Source organism: Leptinotarsa decemlineata, unplaced genomic scaffold, assembly GCF_025532065.1.
Source record: "Leptinotarsa decemlineata unplaced genomic scaffold, Ldec_3_MD MMD2_tig00026375_RagTag_RagTag, whole genome shotgun sequence".
NCBI classification, from domain to species: Eukaryota; Metazoa; Arthropoda; class Insecta; order Coleoptera; family Chrysomelidae; genus Leptinotarsa; species Leptinotarsa decemlineata.
The window spans coordinates 1,936,093-1,953,329 of record NW_027412711.1 but is presented as its reverse complement, the minus strand read 5'-3'; the positions used below and the strand labels follow the sequence as shown (position 1 = coordinate 1,953,329).

At 34.5% G+C, this 17,237-nt stretch overlaps 1 protein-coding gene across 2 annotated transcripts in view; it reads left to right on the top strand.

Moving 5' to 3' along the window:
- ste14 (isoprenylcysteine carboxylmethyltransferase ste14) overlaps positions 1-17,237 on the top strand; it is a 91,932-nt gene that overhangs the window by 65,519 nt on the left and 9,176 nt on the right. For both annotated transcript variants that reach the window (XM_074185534.1, XM_074185535.1), the window contains exons 3-4: positions 6,189-6,298; positions 6,356-6,463. In XM_074185534.1, coding sequence (XP_074041635.1) covers positions 6,189-6,298; positions 6,356-6,463 — 218 coding nt within the window. The remainder of the gene's footprint in view (positions 1-6,188; positions 6,299-6,355; positions 6,464-17,237) is intronic.

The following is a 17,237-nucleotide window of genomic DNA, read 5'->3' as shown; positions in this document are numbered from 1 at the left end:
AAACAAACACATCTCCACAGGTTTAGAAAATCATTGAAGTTATTCCCATTTTTAAAACGGGTGAGATAAATGACATGAAAAACTTTCGACCCATCACCTTGGTGTTAAATTTGCCGAAAGGCTTTGACAAAGGTATCTATAATGGAATATCTTCTAAAGTTCAAAATATTATAACTCCTAAACAGCATGGCTTTTCACAAGAAATATATTATAACTAATCTATTATCATTTACACAAACAATAAGTTGTACTTAGAAACTCAACTTCAGATAGACAGACTTCTCAAAGCCCTTCGAGAAGTTGTACCACACCATACTCATTTCCAGTGAAATTGGTTTTGAATAAAATCTGCTGAATTCTTTCATTTCTATCTCACGAATCAGTCCCAGTTTGTTGAATACAGAGGACACAAATCTGATGAATACAGTGCTACTAGTGGCGCTCTACAGGGAAGCAACCTAACTCCCCTTCTATTCTCCCTGTTCATCAATAACTTAATTGAATATAGATAGTGAAGTTCTATCATTTGCTGATGATCTGAAAGTTTTTCGTGTCATAATGACAACCAAATACTACAAAATCATTTTAATAAATTAGCTCTCTGGTGTTCTTCAAACAATCTTCCACTCAATTTAAGTAAATGTAAATTTACCACCCTTTGTAACAAATTTATCACCTTTTGTAACAAACATACAACTCTTGATCACAATTATTCGATAAATGATTATTTACATCAAAAACTAGACAACTACAAAGCCTTGGGAGTATTAATTGATACCAAACTCATATTTGCAATTCACAAAGAGAAAAATGTAACTACTGCAAAAAGGATGTTAGGATAGGTTTGTTAATATTCAATATTGAATAGCCTCAAAACTTGACTGCAACCCCAAAATACTGTTCTTCATATTATATATCTAGTCACGAATCATCCTTAATATAAAAGAAAAGTAAATATAAAATACAATCGCCTTATTTCATATAATGAAAGAAAGAAATATTAATAAACTCAATAAATTAAAAGAGGAGTCAATTTTCAGAATAACTTTAAAAAAATTGTTCAAGAATTTAACTGATATTTATATACCCAAAGACATTATAGGTATTTTATCTCTAGGTCCCAAAGTTTTGTATTCCTACTGAGTTTCACGATATAAATATTCCAATTATTTTGACAGATTCAGAATATATTATAGACACTCTTAATGATGATAAAAAAACTTATATAGATCTCAATTCACAAACATCATAACAACTTTCATTCTCAGAAATCGTCAAAAGAGAAATATGTTTCCAGAGAACTATACGAAAGAGCAAAACAATTTTTGAAAGAGCACTATGAAATGATTTTAATAAATAGTGATAAAGGCAAAGTTACCGTTGCAATGTATATAGAAAACAGTCAATCATTATTGATTGAATATTACTGGAGTTTAATCACAACACTAAACATCGACATGTGTTTCAATCACCAAATGATCATCTTCAAGATGATGATGCAACTAATTTTCCTTTATTTTTAGTATTATACTATTAATGTAAGTTACAAAAAGGATTTGAAGCTCTATAACATAATTATCTGCGAGCGCTTCCGACAGCTGGTCATGCTGTCATCCTCTAGGCCCTACTCTATCTCTATAGATCGAATACAATAGAATACAAACAATTGTTGCCCATCTTTATACTTGGCTGCACCGCGCTGATGAGGCAAACAGCCAGAAACACGTGTCCGCGGTTTGACCCCTTTTTGGAGTGTTGTGTCCACGAATTGTTTCATTTTTGATTTGTATCATACACACTCGATAAAATCTATATCTATATATACAGGGCTACTCAAATTCATTTCTGTACATGGGGATCTCGTAAACGATAAGAGATACAGTGTCGGTTAGATTGTGGCAAAGTTGCGTATTTTAGAGAACTATTCAATTATTTAAAGAAATCGAATATAGGTGTTTTGGTTCTGGAGATACACAGGAAAAACAAAAAAATCCCAAATTATGTTTTTGCCTATATCTTCTTTATTCGCAGACATATTGAAAATCTGTTCACATTTTGCTATTGGCACTTGATGTGGGCTCTCATAATATATCCATGAATCTTTTATACAGGGTGTCATCTGAATTTTTGAATACGGATTTGTATTTTTTGTTGTAGTTTTTGGATCGTAGGCGTTCACTACGTACTGAGAAATTAAATTAAATTTTATATTTCGAGAATTTTTGGTGATATTCGATTATAATTGTGTGAATTATTCCCTTTCAAATTACGGCCCTGGAAATTGGTTGACTGAGTTGAATAAAAACACAATAGCAACTTTCACGTCTTCCTATGTACCGTAGAGTTTTTCGAGTTTTTTTTTTATTTTTAGGCACCTATTCATATTTTTTCCATTGCTCTGAGCGTTTTCTACAATGAACTTTGAATAAGAAAACCTTTTATGATTATCTGAAACATATCTACAACAAAAATATATTATATGTGTTTTAATGAGCAGAAAAAAAATGGTAGCAATAATAGCATCCGAAACGAACACTATAATTATAATGAAAATTGAAATGAAGTAAGTAATGTATATACACAAAAAAATTAATTGTGCAATAAATGTTCGAATTGGAGTCCTTCCATTTCGAGACAAATAATGGGACAATAAGGTGGTCTGCAAGATCACCAGATCTTACTATTTTGGACTATTGTTTATGGGGGACATTGAAAAATAGGATTTACGCTGGCAGAGAGATAGAAAATGTGGAAGACTCGAGATTGATGATTTTGAATGATTTCGTAACAATGCCTATACCTATATAAATTACTTGGTTTCAATTTTCATTACAATTGTAGTGTTCGTTTCGGATGTTATTATTGCTATCATTTTTTTTCTGCTTATTAAAACACATATAATATATTTTTGATGTAGATATGTTTCAAATAATCATAAAAGGTTTTCTTATTCGAAGTTCATTGTAGAAAACGCTCAGAGCAATAGAAAAAATATAAATAGATACCTGAAAATGAAAAAAAAAATTCTCAAAAGACTCAACGATACATAGGGAGACGTGAAAGTTGCTATTATGTTTTCATTCCGTAATTCAAAAGGGAATAATTCACACAATTATAATCGAATATTACCGAAACATCCCGAAATATACAATTGAATTCAACTTGTCAGTATGAAGTGAACGTCTACGATCCAAAACCTACAACAAAAAATACAGATCCGTATTTAATTTAAATATTCAAAGATGGGGGTGGCCCAAGTCAGTTGACATCCTGTATAAAAGATTCATGGATATATTCTGAGAGCCCAAATCAAGTGCCAATAACAAAATGTGGACTGATTTTCAATATGTCTGCGAATAAAAAATATATAGGCAAAAAAATAATTTGAGATTTTTTGTTTTTCCTGTATATCTCCAGATTTCTTTCTCTGAGATGAGCTGTTTTCTCGGGTTTCGCTCCGTGTTCTGTATATTTTCTCCCCATAAGGATTATTTTCACAACGTTTCGGCAAAGTCTCATTTGCCATCTTCTGGTGATGTCTGGTTTTTTTTTCAACTAGACTGATTAGTTCGAACTCTGTGTCTCAATTTATAGGGATGGATGTTTCCCTTTACCTGCGTTGCTCCACTACCTGTGTTTGCTCGACTACCTGTTTTGCTCCTATTACCTGAGCTGCCTCTCCTGTCTCTGTTATTGTACCTGTATTGTCATGTACCGAGTTTTGTTTCTGGGGTTGAGCGGTCTGATTGCTTGTGCGAAGCGATAAAACGGATCTCCATGTCGATGGTAATCTTTGCGCATCATCCCTCTTGTTCATATTATTAGGTCGTTTTTCAATTTCGATAGCGTCTCTGATTGTTCGTGAGTAAAAGTTTTCGTTGCTTGCTAGCATCTTTGTGTTATCGAAATTGATGTTATGTCCTGTTTGAAGTACGTGTTGGAATAGCTATATTTTGATATAATTTTTAAATATACAGGGTGTTTGGTGTAGGTGCTACAGACCAAAATTCCATTTTTTAAAATAGAACGCCCTGTATATCATTACATATTCAGATGCTACGTTAAATTCTGATATCATTTCATGTTTGGTTTTTGAAATTCGGTTACGGCGTTGTTGAGTTATTGCTTAAAATGTAAAGTCTTGAGAACGACTATTATTTTTAAAAATATCTCATACAATTATTCTCTCTGCATCAGATCACATGAAAATTAGTCAAAATTTTGGGTGTTCGAAGTAATGGTTTCAATTTTGAGTTGTGGAATTCAGTCAGGAATCATTTTGAATATGAAACAATTGCGAAATTGAAAGAGGTGTATTCGAAAACAAATATTTAATTAATAACAATGTAAATAATATAACTTGATAAATCATTTCATAAGAATGGTAGGTACCTAGAAATAAGTCATAAAAATTGTTCAAAGTGATGCCCATTAGATATTATACAGGCTTCGAAACGTCGAATCACTTCTCTCGTACAAGTCGCTCTTATAATATCAGGCGTAATATCACTGCACGCTAGTCGAATTTTCATTTTCAGATCATCCACATTCAAAGGGGGAGTAGTGAAAACAATATCTTTTAAATAACCCCATAGGAAAAAATCAAGCGGTGATAAATCTGGGGAACGAGCCGGCCACCGAATTGGACCCTTATTACCAATCCATCTATTTGGGTACGTTCTATCCAGATATTCAGTAACAACCTGTGAATTGTGAGGAGGAGCACCATCTTGTTGCCACCAAATTCCTTGGTGTTCTGCTATGGGAATATCTTCCATCAACTGGATCAAATCATTTTCTAGAAAATGTAAATATCGCAATCCATTGAGATTTTCATTGAAAAAGTAAGGTCCTATGATGCGGCCATTGAACAATCCACACCATACATTAATACCCCAAGTAGTTTGAAAATTACTTTCGCGGACCCAGTGGGAATTTTCTTGAGACCAATAGTGACTGTTATGTCGATTCACAACTCCATTATTGTGGAATCGCGATTCATCGCTCCACAAAATTCGACTGAATATGTTAGGACTTTCATGTAATATTACCTGAATACAAGCAATGAATTCAAGTCGTCGTTCAAAGTCCGTGGGTTTCAAACCTTGTACCAACTGAATTTTGAATGGGTGGTATTTATTTTCTTTCAGAATTCTCTTTACATTAGATTTACTCACACCGACTTCTTCTGCAAGAGTACGGATAGAAACATGTGGGTGAATAATAATATAAGCCAACACATTGATCTCTAAATCTTCAGTTCTAACAGATCTCGTATGATGACGATGATTTATAGTAGAAGGAAATGACCCAGTTCGCAATTTTTCTACAACTCTCGAAAAAGTCATTTGTGACGGAATGGGTCTGTCTGGAAAACGTTCTTGGTATAGACGTTGTGCTTGACGGCAGTTTTTCTGACATTCCCCAAAAATTAATAACATATCAATGCAATCACTTGGACTAAACGCGAAAGGCATACTGGAGTTTTCGCACAAAGAACACAGTTACTGTTTTGCAAAGAATCACTCAATCGAACTGACAAGTAGATACAATTCAACAACATTTGTTACTATGGCATCAACAAGCATAAGCTACTTGATGAAATTGTGCAATATAAAGCAATTCACCCTCAAGTTAGTCACATTCTCAAGAATTTCAATATTATATTCAACTGATATCGATATCGTATCGTAAAGATGAGAATAATGGTTTGTATTCAGTAGTAGTCTAGTTCAATTTAATAAAAGACATAGACTGGATTCGTGTACGAGTAAATAAGTTTTTTTGAAACTTTATGTTTAAGGAAAAGTGCAATAACTCGACAACGCCGTAACCCAATTTCAAAAACCAAACATGAAATGATATCAGAATTTAACGTAGCATCTGAATATGTAATGATATACAGGGCGTTCTATTTTAAAAAATGGAATTTTGGTCTGTAGCACCTACACCAAACACCCTGACTTTCACTGATATCATATTATTTGAATCATATTATTCAAATTTTGTTCTTATGGTTTACTTACTTTTTGAATTGTTCTACTAGAATAGGTTAATACCTATTTTACCATTTTTTTCTCCTATATAATATAGGAGAAAAAAATGGCCAGGGAAAATTTGGGAATTGATTCTGGTATTTTAAGAGTCAACTTGCACTTTTTGACTTCTCAAACACCTTCCTTTTCCAGGAATGAAACAGATCAACTGGCTCTCGAATATAGGTCTACTAATGTGCATTCTTGGTGAGATTTTGAGAAAAGTTGCTATGCTCACAGCTGGATCGAGCTTTAGTCATTTGGTAAATTTGTTCCTTTTTTTTTAAATCAAGGCTTGATTATTTTATACTCTTTTTCAGGTTCAACATGAGAAATCCAGTGACCATGTACTGGTAACACATGGTGTGTATGCTTGGTTTAGGCATCCCAGTTATGTAGGATGGTTCTATTGGTCAATTGGTACACAGGTAATTTTTTTTTATAATCACTCAATTTTTAGAGGGAAGAACCATGCTGTGCTGATACTACTCGCGTGTCGTGATAATGAAACCAATAACATTGTTAATAATTTGTATTGTCCAATCTTAATTTTTAGTTGCTGCTTGAAAGTATTTTTCATTGTATTCACATATTTTTTCTGTGTTGAGTACTTTGTATATTAGTCAGTAATGTCGGTTATCATATGTAGTTGAAGTTTATATCATCCATTTTTGAGTCTTATTTACTATTTTCATTGTATTCATTTCCATAAGTGGTCTCAATATTTAGTAATGGCGTGAACAATTAACGCGACAATTGACACTAATGCCAAATAAACAGGGTAGCCAACTCAGACAAAAGACATGAGCTTCAACTTTTGATATAATCAACTTATGAAAGCAACATATTCAGAGGCAGGAATTTTTTATGTAATTTCAAGCTTGGCAGTTCCTTATTATAGATATTTCTTCAATATGTTAACTGTATTCACAAAAACATAAAATTCACAATACATTAGAAACCAATAATTTGATGAACATTTCAGGATTCACAATTACAAAAATTATTAACAAGAATGATATCACAATTCATCACAAACCAGACACGACTATTACAATCTTTCTAATCACCCTCATCATTATAAATTAGCAGTTTACCATAGCATGATTTATGTTCAAACCGAACATGATTCATTACATCCTTAACTGTTATAAAAATTATTCAAACAAACAAACGGTTAACCAAGTATACCCTCACATTAAAAATGAAACTAACATAAATGAGCCAAAACCTTTCTTTCCCAAAACAAATAGATGTTTGTGAGTGTTAGGCAGGCTACTAACTAAACATAACATAGCATACAAGATTGGTAACACCTTGAGTAGACATAGGTATAAAAAAATAAGAAGTCAAATTTTGAAAAGGGCAACAAATCAAGTGTTTACAAGCTGAAATGGTGGTGAAAAACGTATATAGGAAAAACGTCTATAAATTTCAAAAAGTAGGATTTCAAAACACAAATCAATAAACAGAAACAAACTTTATTATGGGATTTTCACTGGATAATTTACAAAACCACAAAATGTGTTTTGCTCTACCATACCTTTCTCAAGTGTTTTCAAACTGAGTAAATTCTCCATAATTTGTGCTTGATTTGATAACCTTGTAATGACTAGTACTCATTGAATGGACATCTAGTGAAATAATTACGATTTGTGTTTATACCATGATTTGAAATATGGCCTACCTTAATAATAGTACAGGGTAAAGATAAAAATTAATTAAAATTTTAAACATTGTAAAAATTGTTTTTTAACAAACTCATTTAAGGGTCATATAAGACCACATTAGAAAACAGATTCAGGAGAGGTGTAGAATTCAATTCTATTTGGTAATTCAGTAAATTTTCAGAACTCTTGAATTTATTAGGTTGATGTTTAAGATGACTGACAATATAAACTGTTTTGTTGACAACTCCATCAAAAGTTATGAGTATTTTTTCATGTGCTGTCAAATACCAAATATCTGTTACTTCGTGTCTATATTGTTGTAAATCATCTGTGCCCTAAATAAAATAACGCCGGCCGACACTGGTAGCCATAAATCAACTGTGACGTGATCACGGCCGCGCGCATACTTGATTATTCTAGTCTTTGCATCGGCTTTGATGGAATTCAGGATAATATTCCACTGGCTTCGGTGCCGACGAATTTTCTACCGCCTTCGATTGCCAAATATAAACGTTATCCATGAGCATATCGAGTCAGTCAAGTTTCGTGAACAGTGCGGTGCAAAGCAGTGTAATCAATTATTGATAAACCCACGGGGGAAAACGTAACAATATAATGTCATAGTGTAGCCCACAAAAGTTGTTTAGCCCGCATACCCCACAAAACCGTGCTAGATAACAACAAAATTATATGTAATGACTGCAAAGACGAAGAGGATCAAAAGCTTCCATTACAAAAACAAACATGAAATATATGAGCAAATAACTGAAGAATTGAAATTTGCTAATACTCAAAAAAAAAGAACTCGTAAACAAACTAAACAGTACATTCGAGGCATGTTATAATGAATCATTATAAATGGAAAACATCTCCCAGAAAGAGACAAACAGAAATAAACTGTTCAAACATAGATGCATTAACACTGTTCATTGAAAAATTTAGAAGTACACTTGAAACTGCTAAAAACACCAATGCAAAATCTAAAACTGAATTGATGGCAAGGAAAAAATACAAAAGTAACCCCTTACAGAAGAAAACTACTCAAAGGTTAAAATACAATTCTCGAAAAGGTGTAGACATCCACCAACAGGAAAGGACATAGATGGACTCGAAAAAAAACCCAATTAAAAAGACGCAGAGGAAAGTTTAGGTTACCAGTAGATCACACAATCGGACAGGAAAGCAGCCAACAATCAAGGAAAATACACCGAAAACGACAGCAGATACTTACAAAAACAAAACCAAGATAGAAGCTTAAGAGAAGAATTGGAAGAAACTATGGAAAATAAAGGAACTGTCATCTTTATAGATAATGTAAGATCAGTAAGGGCTCTTTCACACAGGGAGCTTCACGTCTCTCGCTCCTTTACGGGAATGTATATTACTTCTACCTATCACCCATTCACGCCGGGAGCCTTTTTAGTTCCTGGGTCTTAGGTCTCTACCGTCTGCACAGATCTCGACAACAGAAACGTCAACGATCCAGAATGGGATGGATAAAGTTGCGAAACCTATGTTGAGCACCTTGCAGACTTCCACCCAACTTTTTACGACTTCATTTCGTAAAGTCATTATTGGACCCTTTAGACATATTCAAGAAAAATACAGTCTTTAATTCCTCAATTGAGCTTATTGTAGATACAAAGTGTACTCGTACTAGAAGTGAATTGTCAGTAGTTGCAAAAATAAAATATAGCCGATTGTGATTCTGTAGTTGAATGGTATTTCAACAAGGCTGGGTTCTCCTATGAGTGTGAATTCATCGTTTTGGCAGGTTTCCAGGATTTTCAGGGGTTTTTCAGCTGGGATTACTAATACGTGTTGACTGGGGTTGGCTACGTAGACTCCGGCGGTTTAGCAATTTGGATTGTCGGTTACTTTGATAAGGGCTGCTATACATTGTAGATCCCGATGATCGTGACAAATATGTGTGTCCTCGATTGTTGGGCTCATCTCATCCTCGTACTGTTGTTGGTTTTCTCCAAGTAGTAGGAACGGGTGACTTGGGACGATTGTGGAATTAATAATTGGGATAGACAGACAGACAGATTTAAAAATATAAGTTTGTTTTCTGAAAAGGTAACCTGTGTGCCAACCAATTGATAATATGAGATATAACGTTTAAATTGAGGAATCCTGTCTTTATTGTATAATGAAGATAGATGCCCCATTATCTTTTCTATAGTCCGTTCATAATTTGTTGATAGCTCACTGCAAGTTTGACCCTCATTAGAGAACTGAAATACAGAGAGGACAGCTAATATGATATAATAACAAAAACCAAACTAAAACTGGCAGTTTAAGATGTTTTCGACTAACCCACCTTGTATCTGAAGAAATACAATACAGCTATAAAACTTTTAATCCGATTATGTAGGTATTTTGAGTGGAAATGAGTGACCAGTGTCATAGAGTATATGATTAAAACATTAGTTACTTTAAATAAATAAATATATTAATATTCTTAAACTCTAGGTACTGTAAACTGTATTTTTATTTTAAAAAAATTTCTTTATTTTATTCAAAAATAATAAGTTACTTGCAATTTGTAAAAGATACATTTATTTAATTAATACCTATTTTTAAATGATATAAACAACGATTACTTACAAAACTATTCAAATTCAAAATAAACACGATCATCTTCGGAATCCGAGTCGTCTTGCAGGTTAATAATTAGCGGTTGTGTCTCTACAGTCGCATCAATAATTATATTGTCAAGATCCCACATTTTTTGTTCTTCTTCTATTGCATGTCTTACTGCATCTCGCCAATTTTGTTCTGTAATATGTAAAGACTCATATAACAATGCACGAACAGCTTGTATTTTATATGACGTATTTTTTCTAGCCACATAGCTTTTCATTTGTGCCCAAATGAGTTCAATTGGATTTAATTCGCAGTGGTAGGGTGAGGGTGGAAGTCTAAGGACTGTGATGTTTCGTCTTTCCGCCATTTTGTCAACTACGTATTTCTTGAACTTAGATTTGTGTTGCCGGGCAATTTTTAAAAGTTCTGCTTTAACCATTCCATCTTCGTAAGGCAGGGACTTATTATCTAATACTATAATTGAGTTTGGTGGTATATGTTCAATCATCTGCTCAAAATACTCTTCGAAAACATCAGCTGTCATCTCCTCGTGATAGTCTTTTGTGCTTTTGGATTCAAATTCCAACAAACCATGCTTAGCAAATCCTTTTTCACTGCCAATGTGAGAAACTATTAATCTACTGCCTTTACCAGAGGGTGGGGAAATACCAGTAGACCAACCTTCCATAAAGGCTTGCCTGGAGCTTGATATATTTTTATCTGTCCAAATTTTTGTGAGAGTATGACCTGCGTTTACCCACGTTTCGTCCTGATAGTAAATTGGCCTTCCTTCAGCCCGAAATTTTCGTATAGATCTTAGATACTTTCTTCTCCAACATATTATCTCTTCCCGGTCAATCAAAAGTGATTTTCGGTCTGATTTCTCCCACCGGAAATTTAATTCTTTTAAAACTTGCCACAATTTGGTTCGTCCGACATGAGGCAAATCCGGGTCGTCTCTAACTTCTTGTAAAATTTTGTTTAAGTTGGGTATTTCTTTTTTGTAAAAAAAATCGTGAATTTGCCTTCGAATACCATTTTTGGCAAATTCATCAATTTCAATAGGTTTTCTCCCCCTCTTTAAGTATTCGTTTGTATTTGGGTTAGGTTTTTTTTCCTTTCTGATAGGAACCTTTATATTGTTGACTCCCCTACGCCCGTCATGTTGGCACAACTCTTGATTATGTTCTGAACAGTGTTTGTGGGATTCTGAGAAACCAGAGCATCGTGAACGTTCAAAACAATAGTCTTCTCTCTTGGTGAATAGACAGACTTACTGACTGTACGCAACAGTACCGGTGTAAAACTTGATGATGTTGATGATGATGACGAAGCCATCGCAAGCAATCAAACAAAACAAGCAGGAACGAAAGGTACGTATATGTTTGCAGGAATATGAAAAAAAGTTACTCACGCACTGCACAAAATTCGCAAAATAAATTTTAGAGACGTTAATTACTGCCGTAGACGCCGAAACACCAACGAGCCGTAAATTAAATGCGATTAAAAAATGTACTAAACCAAAAATTATTTTCGTTCGTAACAACTCCACCCTTTCAAGGCAAGTTTCGAATATAAACTGAAGCTGTATATTTAATGAATAAACACCTCAGGAACCTCCGCCTATGATTTTACGAGTTTTACGACCGTTTTATGACTTGGGCCCTCATTTTGTGCTATCGACAAATTATGAACGGACTATAGCTCCGTAGCTGAGATCACAGTGCTGTGTAATGCATTTAATTTTGCAAATGTTAATGCATCTTCTAAATTGTCCAGAAAAGTAATTAAATTTTGGCAATTTAATATAATTTGATTTAATGTATTTTGCGTTCCCAAATATTCTATCAGGTTTTGACTGCTATTGAATTGAAGAAAATCTAGCCGTTTTTTAATTACTTCTTGATTGGTAGTAAGAAGAGTTATTGTATTATTGTAATTGTCTATCAACTTTTTTAAAGCGATATCTGCATTGTGATTTCCTTCAGAGTGGAATTTTGGTTACGCTGGAGTTCCTGAATAGCATCGTTATATTTAACTTCATCTGAGTCCAGAGTACCAAAAAGCCATTTGGAAGTTTTTCCCACTAAATTCAAAAAATCGCGCTTCGAACGCTTTTGAGGTTCAATATTATTAATTTTGTTTTCTACTTCTAGAATAAGATACTCGGCGTGTTTCAGTAGATTGGACAAAAGTGTTTGCGGAAGGTTGATTTTGACATTTTCTACTATTTCATCTATTATTTCATGATGTGGCATTTGCTGATTAGATTTCACTACTTGATGACTTCTAACGTGGTCGGCAATTTTATTATAAAAGGATCGTAGATTTTTTAGTTGATTGAAAATTGGGGATATTTCGACAAAATGGATGAAGGTGTGTTTGGTTTCGATTAGTTTGGAAGTTCCAAGGTGGAAAGGGAGCAAAGGAGTTTTCAGTGGTGAGACTTTTATGTCGCTATTCTGGACGTCGTTGGGAGTATGGCTACACAAAGCAATGGCGCCATCAGTTTCATTGTCCTGTGAAAGAACAGATACTTTTTTGGGTCTTTTCATTTGTGATTTGTGTACAAGTTTGTTTTTTGTCGTGTGTATTTAAGTCCCAGGTTGGAATTCGGGCGGTTCTTCACGTTTTTCATTTTGTTTTTCGTTAAGTTTGGTCTTGTGTTTCAGTGAGGTTTCATGTATTTTTTCAAAAAAGATTTTTAGTCTTTTTTGACGGTCGATTATATACTGGTTTATTATAATTTCGTCAGACATATCAAATGGGTCTAGAGCGTCAAGTAGTCCGTGGATGATGTCAAAAGGTTTTTGTTTCGTGACACTGTGAATTGTGGAATTATACCCAACTATAGCGTATTGCATTAATTGTTTTGGGTTCGCTCGTTGGTCTTTCATTTTAAGAACTCGAAACATTTCAATAAGTGTGGAATGGAGTATTTCTACTGGGCTGTTAGTATTTGAATTCCCGGGTGTTGTAAAATGAATTTTAATATTGTGGAGGGTACAGAAGTCTTTGAATAAAGAAGTTTTGAATTCAGTGCCACTATCACACGTGATTGATTTGGGGATTCCGTGATGTGCAATGAAAGTCATTAAATTGTCGAAAACCACGCTTGCCGTGCAAATGGGTTCGAGGGGGTATCCTCGACAAAATGTCGATAATGGTCAAAAATTTGGAGTTTGAAATTTGAAATGTGTCTATGTGAATTGCTTCCAAGGGGTCTGTCGGTGTTGGGGTCAATGTAAATTTGATCTTAGGTGGATTTCTATCATATTTTGCTTGTTGGCATATGTCGCAATTATTTATGTATTATGTTATTTGGTTTTTCATACCTGGCCAAAAATATATTTTTCTAAGGGCTAAGAGAGACTCGTTTATTCCGCGTTGACACGTTTTTTCATGGTGATATCTTATAAGTTCTGTTCGTCTATCTTCGTCCGTTACGTCTTTGACGAACTGTGGTGAAATACAAAGTTTGAATGCTTGATTTTTGAAAAATTTTCGGAGAATGTTAGATAATTTTTGGGCAAGGTCAATTTCTGATTTATTAATGAATATGCAATGTAGTTTTTTAGGGTCCACGTATTCTTTGAAAAAATTCAATATTTCCTGTTCAAAGTTGCCAGGTAAATAAACAGTTTGTCTGCGGCCTGTGCCGAAGGGTTTACTGCGAATGACATGATAGGAACCAGATTATTTTTGATTGAATATAATCTGATTAGTAAATTTATTGATGCAATGCTCGGTTATTTTGATTTTGAGTATTGGGTTTTCTATAGCAGAGTGAACGGTTTCACCGTCGTCGTTGTCAGGTGGCGGTGTTATAATACGAGGGGATAGATTCTGATTAGAAGGGGGTACTATTTGAATATCAGATATTATGTTTATTTTCTTGTTGTTTTCGATGTTGGGGTTGAATACCTGTTCCAAATTGTCCAGGTATTCTGTGGATACGTCCAATGGTTGTTCAGAGTTTAGATATTGATTTATATCATCATTTATGTCTCCAGGATTGACTAATATTGATTCACTGTCAATTTGATTGATTTCTACCCTTGATAAAGCATCGGCGTTTGTATTTTGTTTACCCTTTTTGTACATTATCTGATAGTCGTACTCCTCAAGTTTCAGTCTCCATCTCACTAAGGTGAGTTTGGTTCTTTTAGACTGAAAAGCCATTGGAGAGGTTAATGGTCGGTAAATATGAGAACTTTTCTGCCAAATAGATATGGTCTAAAATATTAAGTAGCCCATACTATGGCCAGTAACTCCTCAATCGTGCTGTAGTTTACTTCAGCAGGGTTCAAGGTTCGGGATGCATAAGCAATAGGGCGATCATTTCCTATTTTGCCTTGACTCAAGACAGCACCGATAGCGAAATTAGAGGCATCTGTTGTTACTATGAAAGGTTTTTCGAAATCTGGGTATTGTAGAACTGGGTCATTGCACAGTATTCTCTTACAAAGTTCGAAAATATTTATGAATTCTGATGAATGTTCTATCTTTTCTCCTTTTTTGAGACATTTGGTAAAGGGCTTTGTTAGTTTTGCAAAGTCCTTTATAAACCTTCTGTGATATCCTAAAAGTCCCAAAAATGACTTCATATCTTTGGCTGACCGGGGAATTGGAAACTTTTGAATTGCCACGATTTTTCGAGGATTGGGCCTTATCCCGTGCGGCGTTATAATATGGCCTAGGAACTCTACTTCCTTTCTAGGAAATTCGCATTCATCTATTTGAATTTTTAATCGAGAACTGCGCAATTTCTTAAAGGTAAGTCTTAAGTTGGATGTATGTTCTTCAAGGCTTGTCGAAAATATAATGATGTCGTCCATGTACACCAAGCATATTTTATTTTGGAGATCACTCACAACATTATCAATAACCCTTTGAAATGTTGCTGGAGCGTTCTTGAGCCCAAATGGTATCCTGAGGTACTCAAAATGACCCATTTGCAACATTAAAAGCGGTTTTTTCGATAGAGTCGGGATGCATTTCTATTTGATGAAACCTTGACGCAAGTTCCAATGTGGAAAAATATTGGCATCGGCCTAATTTATCCAAAATATCATTGATATTTGGAAGTGGATATCGATTATTGATAGTCTTCTCGTTTACCTTCCGGTAATCGACTACGATACGCCATTTTTGTTTGCCACTGGCGTCCAGCTTTTTTGGGACGATCCAAATGGGACTACTCCATGGACTCTGGCTTGGTCTTATGATGCCATCGTCTAGCATCTTGTTGATTTGTTTTCGCACTTCCTCTTTATGTACGAATGGATATCTATATGACTTTGTGTACACGGGAATGTCATCATGGGTTTGATGACATGTTTGACTTTATTTTCTTTATGGAAAATATCTGAAAATTCTCTGCAAAGAGCTACTAGAGCAGAGTGTTCTTCGCTATTCAAGTGGTCGCAACGAATTAAGTTTGTTATATCAAGAGTTTTTTCGCAAGGGGATTCTACTTCCGAATTTTTGAAATGAAATAAATAAAAATTTTCTTTTTGATTATCGGAAAAAGAAGAACCTGTTATTGGTTCATTGAAAGTTATTGAAATTGATTCGTCTGAGTAATTGTGAATTTCGATTCTAGCAATTCATTTTTTGCTGTCGTGAGTGTTTCGGGGATGAATATATTTTGAAAATTGCATTCGGGTATTGAAACATCATCAGAATATTGAGAAACAGGGACTTCTACTGAGACAATATCCTTGGCATTGATAGTTACGCTGTAAGCGTCCTTATTTGGATTTCTAAACAGTATTGGAATTTTAAATTTTTCGTTAACCAAACAATTTTGAACCAAATCTACACGAAAATTCATTTTCTGTAGTTCTCCCAGGCCCAAAATACCATCGAAGAATGAATGAACATCAAATAGAATGAATTTCATTATTTGGTCTGAATTGAGTTCTATAAAAGACCTAACATCAACTTTGAATCTAACTTCCTTTTCACCTATACCTGATTTAATTTTAGAGGGGCTATGATAAATACTTTCTGGAAAGAATTGTTCGGCAATAGAGGGCCGCATCATCGAATGATAACACCCTGTATCAATTAACAATTTCATAGGTGGGTCAAGTGTTTCTATATAGGGTAGGCTATTGTTTATTTCGGTGAACATTTCAGTGGTTATGTCCCGTGGTTGGTGTGGCCAAACTGCTGAAAATTTTCAAGGGTTTCTGGAAAATCTCCAGGGTTTCTGGAAAATCTCCAGGGTTTTCATAAACTTCAGTTTGGGGATTTACGTCCGAATTGTGGTCGTGAGTGTAATAGTCATGTTTAAATTCTGGGTAATAGTTATCAGGAATATTGTCAGAGTCGTTCGGGGCATTAATATTTTCTAGAAGATCGGGTGACTCTTCATCAATTTGGTAAATTTCCTGAGACGGGAAGTTACGAGGACCTGATGGTGCGAATTTATTTTGGGGGTTATTCGGTTACCAATGGAATGTGTTTCTGGATGTGACTGACATTGGTTCTGGTTGATTTGGAGGTGTCCTCCCTGTAGGTTTGAAGACATTTGGGGGTGGACCACGATACACTCATAACGGTATGCCGACGCGCATCTCTCTGTCCGATCTGTCCTGGCTTGTAACGTAACTGCGAAGCACTTAACTGGACAACGCACAATTCATTAGAAGGAGAATGAGATTCGGTCGAATATCTCCAGGAATTTTCGCATGAAAATGGAATTATTAGTCTTGGTGCATAAATACATACATGTTGATTTTTTCAGAAGTAGGTATATTTGTTTCCTGAGTCTACTGAATACTAAAATTATGAGTAATTTTCTCACCCTATTGATGAAACCGAGGGTGATACATACTGTGATGATATTTCCGACTTTTGACAATATTTTTGACAAATTCAATCGGCTAGGTAATAAAATACATATTTTTTGAAGTACTTTTGTTTTCAAAAAAGA